Genomic DNA, 9,743 nt, shown 5'->3' with positions numbered 1-9,743 from the left:
ACAGCCTCACACTGAAATGTGTGCTGCGTCATCGGAGGACTGCGGGACCCACAAACCCCGGTGGTTCCCCTGCAGTGCGAGAGATCAGCGATGGGACAGGGAACAGAGAGAGAGGGAGGGAGGCAGAGGGGTGAGAGCTGCTGCAGAACAACGCTTAGCCCGGCTGAGGAGTAAAACGCCACATCTGCTGCATCCAGACATTCATCCTGTTGTGATAGCCATGGTAAGTTCACTTTTGTGCTCCATTACCACGGTTATGCTCTGCAGTTCTCCGTGCTGCGTGGGAACTGCAGGGATGTTCATTGGACTAACCTTGAGAAAATGATGCAGCAGGGCGGTTGATAGTTTTCAATGTGCATGTAATGTTGCTGCTTTAGTAACCCTGCTTCACTGGGGCCTGTTCAGATGTTACGTACTGCAGCAGTGCTGTTTACATACAAGTCATTATTCTCAGGTGACACTGACAATGCAGAGCCGTGCACGCAGCTGCTGTATACCTACTTGACTCCTTTCATTTTGTTGTCAGGATAATATTATTTCAGTACAAACTATGTGCGTAAGCATGTGTTGAAAGTGTGTTGCAATGCATCATGGTTTTATGCAGTCCCTGGGTCAAAATACACACCAGTCTGCGGCTGTAGTGCTCTGAGCAACCACTGCACACTAATCCATAACCTAGAGAGAGTGTGTAAAGATAATGAGCTCTAGAGCAGAATAAGCAGCTGTTGCTTTCAGGAGTTTTTCAGCAAGGTGATCCTTCATTGGTCACTGCCTGAGGGAGTTTGTTTCCATACTCTGGAGAGAGTTTCAGAATGTGTTGTGGTATTTTTCTGCTTTTCTCTACATTAAATATGTACAGTTTTGCTATTTTACTTCTTCAGTATCTGTGAGGATTTCATGTCTGCATATATTCCTTTGTTTACTATTGGCCCCTACTGTGCAAATCCTGTTTCCCCCTCAAAACTGTCCAAAGACTTACTTTTCCCTTCAACTGCCACTTGGCAGAAAATATAAAAAAGTGCAAAACAAGATACAAGTTTCGTCCATCCGGCGAGGACTATCTCCTCTTTTCATACGGTGACTGTGAGCTACACAGCTGGCAGCTTAAAACTGCTCAGTGTAGCAGACTGTGACTTGAAAGCATGACTCTCAAACCAAAAACATTCAAGACACAGTTCGCTAACCTTATTTTCCTGTTTTGAGAGAACTGAACAAATCAATTATCTGCTGCTTTTTGTTTGGCTCACTTTTCTCAATGAACAGCTCAGCTATCTAACTTTTAAACACCTAAAGTTCTCTGTCAGAGTTGCAGCATGACAGAGTTTATTATTATTCCTTTCTCATAAAGTTTAATCTTCTGTTTTGGACCCCTAATAAGTCACGATTGTCCTTGGTAGGCTACTCTTGATTGCTTCCCTGCAATGCTGCTTTCTGGTTTCTCAATGTTTTCTTTTAACCTGTGATCACCATTATTCTCTGTTGTGTCCCTTTCGGCAGTTCTTGAAGCGTCTGCGGCCTCTGGCCTTCAGGAAAATGTCCTTTTTGGTTTTTATCCTGACTTCTGCACTCTCTGTGACTTGCCTGCCTTCTGACACAGACAAGGGAAGGAGAAAAGTGGTGCACGTGCTCGGTAAGGAAAATATATTTATTTTGCACATCTTGCAGCTCACAGCAGCAAAGAAATGAGCTCCTATGCTGCACTAATCTGCATAGCTGTTACATCATGTACCAATAATTAAGGAGGATACACTGTCTGCAGAGGTCAAATTAGTTTTAGAGATGGCACCATGAAAAATGCTCATGTTAAGTCTTACCCAGGGTTTAACGATCCTAAGAAAGAAAGAAAACCGGCATGATAAAGACCCCAATACTGTTAAGTCAAGAATATTGAAAGATGGTAATATTATATCACATCTGGCACGACCACCAAGTATCCAGTTGAGGACTGGTTAAGATTCCTAACATTTACCCACAAAGAATATTGATGACATCAGGGATTAAACTAATCGACTGCATCAGACCCGGCTGTCCCTTTTACTGCCATGTAGAAGTAAAAGGTGGGGTAGGTAAGTTTGAGAAACCGGCTCAAGATACACTTTTTGTTATATTCCATGGAATGCTCTTAACATCCCGATATAGCAATGAATATCTGAAGTGCTTTGACAAAAAATCCATACAAAATGTCATCTGTGGAAGCCGTAGTACTGTAAAAAGCACAACCAATCATCTGAGCCGGCCCGGCTAAAATAACTGGATGGCCTACCTGCCTGTCAGCCTTCCATCTGTGCACAAACTCATCTCGTGCCCTCATTGGTCATGTGCGCGTTCGTGTGTGTTGGAGGAGGGGCTCTGTAAGGAAGAGGCAGATTTTTCCCGGCTGTGTATTTTCAAATTCTAGCGCACTCGAGCTGGTTTCTCCAAAATTACCTACCCCACCTTTAATGTACATAGACATTTGTTCTTTTGTTATAAGATATTCTCCAATGATTGAACTCCTCTTCCCGGCCTATGCATTATATGTAATCTGTGTATACTTTCCAACTATTTAAACATGTATATTTTCCTATTAAATGTAGAAGATGCATGTATGAGGTTATAAAATGGAAAACATGAAGAAAAGTACGACAGAGTAAATGTTCTTTAACTTTACGGAAAAACAAGTTTGACATTGTTTTGCAGCTAGTCTTTAACTGTGTTTGTCTGCTTTGTGTCTGGTGCTGGGCAGGTAGTTTACGGCGTTGTTCAGAACTTGTTCGCAGTAATTAACGACTGCCTTCTGCTTCTGAGCTGCCAGTTTTACGAAGACAGTTTAACACATGTAGAGTTGCATATTTTCCAATCTTCAGCCACCTTCTTGCACACGTGCATTCTTAATACCAGTAGGAGTCGCTAGCAGCGTGATGTTGTTGGTCTTAACATCATTTTTTAGCTTTTGGGAAATAAAGTCTTACGGTTTTGATTAAACACCAATTTGTGTTCATGGTTGCTGGTGATAAACAACTTTGAAGAGAGCCGAAATCAGTGACATTACTAATTGCCGGTTTGGAAGAAAAATTATTAGTGCCTTTATCTGGTCACAACATAGCAGAAAACCTCTTGCAGCCGCTCATTAAATGTTTACACACACACACACACACACACACACACACACACACACACACACACACACACACACACACACACACACACACACACACACACACACACACACACACACTGAGCAAATGTCTGCCAAAAATGCAAACTAGGTCTTGTTATCGCCCATTAGGAGAAGAGGCCTATGGTAACCATTAGTCCCGGGTCATTTTGGCAAATTACTCTCTGCAGAGGTTGAGGACAACATGTGGAGTGGGGTAATCTGATGATAGGTGGAGCAGTAAGCACTGTAGCTTCAAAGCAAGGAGGTTCCAGGTTTGGTTTTTCTGTGGGAAATGCATATTGTGAACGTGTTAGCATTGACTGCACATATTAGTATTGCAATTCAATTCAATAATGCTACATGCAACAATTCAACTGTACATACAACCAACAAGAAACAACACTATCATTCAAAAGGGACAAGGAACATACTGTACACACTGTAGAAACTATAAACAAATGATAGCAAATATTAACTTTGATAAGTTGCATTATTCAAAATATAGATTTCTAGCCAATGAAGTAGTTAAGTATCGATGAATAAAGAAAGTAAAAACATCGTAAGAAAGCAGAGAAGTAAGATTAAGGAAAAGGTCAGAAAGCTATATTCCCCTAAAACAGAGTTTATCTTCCCACAGAGGATGACACCGGGGCAGTGATTGTGCAGACAGCTCCGGGTAAAGTGGTGACACACCGCGGCGGTTCCATCACTCTGCCCTGCAGATACCACCATGAGCCGGAGAACACCGACCCCGCTCGCATTCGGATCAAATGGACCAAAGTGACCGATGCTCTGCAGTTTGAGGACGTCTTTGTGGCACTCGGGAGGTTTTCAGTCAATCATTTTGTATATTTTGTTGTAATACATTTTTGTTTTCTCAGTTAAAGAACCCAAGAAATGTTTATTTGATTTTCAATATATTTACTGCCACATACTATCGTGCCAAACACACCATGACAATGTAATATTTAATTTTCATGAACCCACTGTGTCAATAAAAAAATCATTGCTCTTTTTAGCAGGCGATAAAAGAAGAGTTGCCAAATAAAATCAATTCATAGAGAATTTCTCATGTTAGAGTATTTCTCAATATGTTTGCTCATCGCAGCTTTTATGAGGGCAAAATGAATTCATAGATTTCTCTGAAATTCCTCCAGGGAGCAGCGTGTGTTTGGCTCGTACAAAGGCCGAGTGTTTCTGGAGCAGGCAGGACCCGGAGACGCCTCGGTGATCATCCAAAATGTCACACTGGAGGACTATGGACGCTTTGAGTGTGAAGTCACTAACGACATGGAGGACGATACAGGATTTGTCAACCTTGACCTTGAAGGTCAGGAATTAAAGATGCATTGAAAGAGATTTTGTCGAAGCTCTGACATTTCTAATGCTCCACTGGCTCTTGTATAAAATGTTGGCCGGAGAGCTAGACCAGTTCACGTGAGATTCAAGTGAAATTCAAACATTTTACACACACACACTCAAGAGAAGGTCTGTTTCTGTCACCTGTAGGAGTGGTATTTCCTTATTACCCCCGAGAGGGGCGCTATAAACTCAACTACCACCAGGGGGAGGATGCCTGCAAACAGCAGGACGCTATTCTGGCCTCTCACTCTCAACTGCACAAGGTGAGTTCATGCATTTCCTGTATTTCACATGCCCTGAATCATGTCGAAATCCCAAACCAATTCTATGGATTAAAATGTATAACACACATTAAAATCACAATTCAGGTTTGTTTTGATATGTTGGTTTTTGGTGCATTATGGTGCAGACATAAACAAAGTAAAATAAATGATAATGTAAAAGAATAGTCAGTAGCCTATAGAAATATTACGGTATATGGAAGGTTCACAAAGACGTTCATATATTTAATGCTTATGTTAAAGTAATGCATTTTGTCAATGGGAGGAGATACGAGTATGTGTCAAAGACAGAACACGTTCATTTACTGTCTACTCTTATACTTAATATTAATAATGCACTACTGGCTACAACCTTCAGTCACACACTACAATAGTAAGTCTAAAATTAGAAATATGCATGACCAATCCAATGATTTTACCAAAGGCTTTAAAAGAAGAAACCCATATGAAGTCCAGAGTTATGTCAGAAGAGATAAATGAAATTCCTTCTCCTCTTAATAGTGTATTTAATCCTTCAGTATGACCCACTAATGTACATTATCTCCCGCCACAGGCCTGGCTGGAAGGGCTGGACTGGTGTAATGCTGGATGGCTGGAGGACGGCTCAGTGCAGTACCCAATCTCTCATCCCAGAGACCAGTGCGGCCGCAAGGACACCCCCGCTGGCGTCCGTAACTATGGCTACAGGCACAAGGAGGACGAGCGCTATGATGCTTTCTGCTTCACTTCCAAGCTCAATGGTGAGAAACAGAGAGAGAGAGAGAGAGAGAGAGAGAGAGAGAGAGAGAGAGAGAGAGAGAGATGTATGGTTGGAGGCCATAGTGGTGTTCACAGACATGTCTGTACCTGAAGATCAGAAACACTTTGTAGTCCATCTGCATGATCATTCAACTAAATACAAACATTCAACTGAGTACTCAGAATGTCTGCTCATAATTGGAAGAAAACAAGAAACTGGTGGCACTGGATTTGTTGTGGTACTGTATAGGGAGAGGATCCATCATGACTGTTGGCCAGTGGGGAAATTAGGTCCATGCCTGTGATCTTTGCCTGTGATCTTGCCAGCCTAAGGCCATTGGATTTACATCAGGCTGTGTTCCTTCTGCCCATGCTCCGGCCACAGTGTCCTCTGGGTGCCAGCATCTTTCATCTCCAAGTTCTTTGATTTACATCACATCCCCACAGAGAGTCTGCTATAGTGTGTCCGTCACACATCTCCAGGTTTATAAGCTCAAACTTACTTTAGAAAGTCGGAGGCTGGATACGTTTTTTTCATCATGAAAGTTATCCGTAAACTCGGGGTAGACGAAACCTCTCAACGTGTATGATGAGAAAAAACTGTAATAAAAGGTTTTACAGCATTATGTGATTATTACTCCTTAACAGTGACAGAGACGCGAGAGCAGACTCTCTGTGGGGGTGTGATGTACATCAGAGATACCAGCAATCAAGGGTAAATATAAGTATTGATTATAAAATAAAGTTATCTTCTTCCTGTCTATCTTTCTTGTAGAGAGAGATTTTTTTCGCCGTTGATTTGATTTCCACCTGGGATTAAAAAATTATTTTTATTGATTTATTGATAATGAAAGGGACAGTTTGTTATTTTTGGTTATACATATACTAGCTATTTTACCATCAGTCAGTTTGAGAAGATTGATACCACACTCATATCAGTACGCTAAAAAAGCCCACAGCAGGTTAGCTTAGCAACTAGAAGCTATCCCTGTGACCAAGAAAACAACACACAATAAAGAAAGTTTGTGCACCCTATGCTTTCTCGTAGAAATGTGCTCAAACCATCCTTATATCCAACTAGATTCGTATTCACCTGACAAACAAGAGAATCTTAGTGATATTTTATTTCTTATTCCACAAGAAAGCAAATAACTGTATTTCCAAAACTGTGTAACAACTGCTTTAAAACATTGGTTGATTAGTGAAACATAACAGGGTATTTTAAAAATTAGATTTGGACAAAACTTCAATCCTGCCTGCACCTCTTTGAAGTTTAAAAGAGAATTCTAAAAACTAGGAAGTTTTTTATTATTTAGACAAAACACAATGCTCTTCAATTAATCATGAGCAGTGTTGGGATAGTCCGAACTGAAACAAAGAAACAGTGCCATCAATTTTCCTTAGCGGGAAAAAGGTAGTATGACAGTAAGCTTAAACGATTGCTCATGGCCTCCCCCGTGTGTTAATTACTGTGGACAGTCTGTTGTGGGGGGGAGGTCTCAGCAGTGGTCACTGTTGCTCCGTCCAACTGGAAGGTATTTACTGAGCGTCCCCAGGGGAAATATGAGACAATATTCTGCCTCTCTAATAGCCAGCAGGAACATAAACAAGCATAAAATCAATAGCTGAGCCAAGCGCAAACCTGAGGATACGAACATGATTTTCTTGTTGTCTCTGTTTGGAGATACCATCAAACTCTTTGTTCTCGGTTTGGTTCTTTATATTCTATTTTCATTCTTAGGAGAATCCTTAGTTTTGATTCAGTTCAGTTGAATCAATTCAGCCAATTCCTTAAAACTGCCGGGCGAAAAAGTGTCCCAAGTGGTGAGATGAAAGCAAAAATGGAAGCGTTTTAAGAGTAATTTTGAGTCAGAGTATTGCCTTTCGATTTTGAGCAGGTGCCCGGACGGCTTGTTGGAACGATTTTAATATTCTGAACACAGACAGGCAGAGAAGCAAGGAGCGCTGAGGATATCTTCCCTCAGGGCTCGGCTTGTCTCTGGGGCTTCACTCTCTCTTTCTTTCCTTTTGCCTTCCTGATCAATGCACTTCCTCTTTTTACATTCACATTTTCAGTTGTTCTTACAACAAACACCTTCTCCTCTCCCTCTTTATCCCTTCAGGCAAAGTGTATTTTCTCAAACGCTTTAAGAAGGTGAACTATGCAGAGGCGGTGAAGGCTTGCATTCGAGAAGGCTCGGCTGTGGCCAAAGTGGGTCAACTGTATGCTGCGTGGAAGTTCCAGCTCCTGGACCGCTGTGAGGCCGGCTGGCTGGAGGACGGCAGCATCCGTTACCCCATTGTCAACCCTCGCTCTCGCTGTGGAGGATCCCAGCCAGGCGTCCGACACCTGGGCTTCCCTGATAAAAAATTCCGCCTCTACGGGGTCTTCTGTTTCCAAAAGAACAAGGATGAAACAGCAGGTGGTACTGTCATGACAAAAAGCCCCACAGTTAGTTTGACAAAGAAGAAAAGCAGTAGCAGCATGGCCACAAAGGCTACAAGGGGGAATTAAAGTGCAGAGACTGAGAGCAGAAGGAGGAAGCAATTTTAGATTTGACAGCAACAACTGTCGCCTAGCAGGAAACTATCCATCGCTTACAAAGTAAAACACCATCCGACAAGATGCACTCATTTGCAGAAGTGAGGTTATGGCGACGTATTTATTAGGGTGAGTTTCCCTTTGTCTCAAGCCAGTCAATCCCCTAAAGGAGTGAGTATTTTAGCACATCTTTCGCTGGATAGCTGTGAGGTTTAACGGCAGCTTCATCACTCAGGCACACATCACATCAGAGAATCTGCAATAAATATCCTTGTTTACGATTGTGTGTGTGGATGATATTTTGGCCTTCACTTTGGCTGCTGAGCTCCAGTCTGAGCCAGGCTCCCAGTCAGAGTCAAAACACTCATGACGTGGTGAGACAGGATCATCTGCCAGATGGAAATAGAATCCTTTTAGTTATAAATTGTAATTGGTCATTTGTAACTTTCCTGTATCTGGGTGCCATGCTTCGTTAGCAAGCGTCTGGCACAGCGCAAGTCACTTGCCTCATTAACTAAGACCAGGCAATCTTATCATCAGAGCTGAACAAGTAGTACATATTGTACCAGCTCTAAAAAATGTGCACTTTAAAATACATAGAGCTTTAATTTATGATAGCATCTTAGCTGAGACTAAAGCGAGCATGTACTGCTTGGCTGCTGAGAGTATGCTGAGGCTGATTTGTCAATATACAGTGGGGCAAAAAAGTATTTAGTCAGCCACCAATTGTGCAAGTTCTCCCACTTAAAAAGATGAGAGAGGCCTGTAATTTTCATCCGAGGTACACTTCAACTATGAGAGACAGAATTGGGGGAAAGAATCCAGGAAATCACATTGTAGGATTTTTAATGAATTAATTGGTAAATTCCTCGGTAAAATAAGTATTTGGTCACCTACAAGCAAACAAGTTCTGGCTCTCACAGACCTGTAACTTCTTCTTTAAGAGCCTCCTCTGTCCTCCACTTGTTAACTGTATTAATGGCACCTGTTTGAACTCGTTATCAGTATAAAAAAGACACCTGTCCACAACCTCAAACAGTCACACTCCAAACTCCACTATGGCCAAGACCAAAGAGCTGTCAAAGGACACCAGAAACAAAATTGTAGACCTGCACCAGGCTGGGAAGACTGAATCTGTGTGCCTTAAGCAGCTTGGTGTGAAGAAATCAACTGTGGGAGCAATTATTAGAAAATGGAAGACATACAAGACCACTGATAATCCCCCTCGATCTGAGGCTCCACGCAAGATCTCACCCCGTGGGGTCAAAATGATCACAAGAACGGTGAGCAAAAATTCCAGAACCACACGGGGGGACCTAGTCAATGACCTGCAGAGAGCTGGGACCAAAGTAACAAAGGCTACCATCAGTAACACACTACGCCGCCAGGGACTCAAATCCTGCAGTGCCAGACGTGTCCCCCTGCTTAAGCCAGTACATGTCCAGGCCCGTCTGAAGTTTGCTAGAGAGCATTTAGATGATCCAGAAGAGGATTGGGAGAATGTCATATGGTCAGATGAAACCAAAATAGAACTTTTTGGTACTAACTAGACGTGTTTGGAGGAGAAAGAATGCTGAGTTGCATCCAAAGAACACCATACCTACTGTGAAACATGGGGGTGGAAACATCATGCTTTGGGGCTGTTTTTCTGCAAAGGGACCAGGACGACTGATCCGTGTAA

The 9,743-nt window shown here is 42.2% G+C and overlaps 1 protein-coding gene across 1 annotated transcript; it reads left to right on the top strand.

Annotated features, from left to right (window-relative positions):
• Positions 1-8,822, top strand: hapln4 (hyaluronan and proteoglycan link protein 4). Its single transcript, XM_010795406.1, has 7 exons — positions 1-223; positions 1,498-1,630; positions 3,777-3,966; positions 4,297-4,469; positions 4,649-4,764; positions 5,336-5,522; positions 7,644-8,822. Exons 1-7 carry the CDS (start codon positions 17-19, stop codon positions 8,033-8,035), a joined length of 1,398 nt encoding a protein of 465 aa, XP_010793708.1. The 5' UTR covers positions 1-16; the 3' UTR covers positions 8,036-8,822.
• Positions 8,823-9,743: the final 921 nt, after the last annotated feature.

This window comes from Notothenia coriiceps, unplaced genomic scaffold (genome assembly GCF_000735185.1).
Source record: "Notothenia coriiceps isolate Sejong01 unplaced genomic scaffold, NC01 NC01_scaffold00037246, whole genome shotgun sequence".
In the NCBI taxonomy this organism is placed as follows: domain Eukaryota; kingdom Metazoa; phylum Chordata; class Actinopteri; order Perciformes; family Nototheniidae; genus Notothenia; species Notothenia coriiceps.
The sequence above is the reverse complement of the archived record's forward strand: the minus strand, read 5'-3'. Positions and strand labels throughout refer to the sequence as shown.

Coding starts and splice junctions, on each gene's coding strand:
- hapln4 (XM_010795406.1), top strand. CDS start 17: ATGTGTGCTGCGTCATCGGAGGACTGCGGGACCCACAAACCCCGGTGG. Junction 1,631..3,776: donor AAAAGTGGTGCACGTGCTCG/GTAAGGAAAATA, acceptor ATCTTCCCACAG/AGGATGACACCGGGGCAGTG. Junction 4,765..5,335: donor CTCACTCTCAACTGCACAAG/GTGAGTTCATGC, acceptor CTCCCGCCACAG/GCCTGGCTGGAAGGGCTGGA.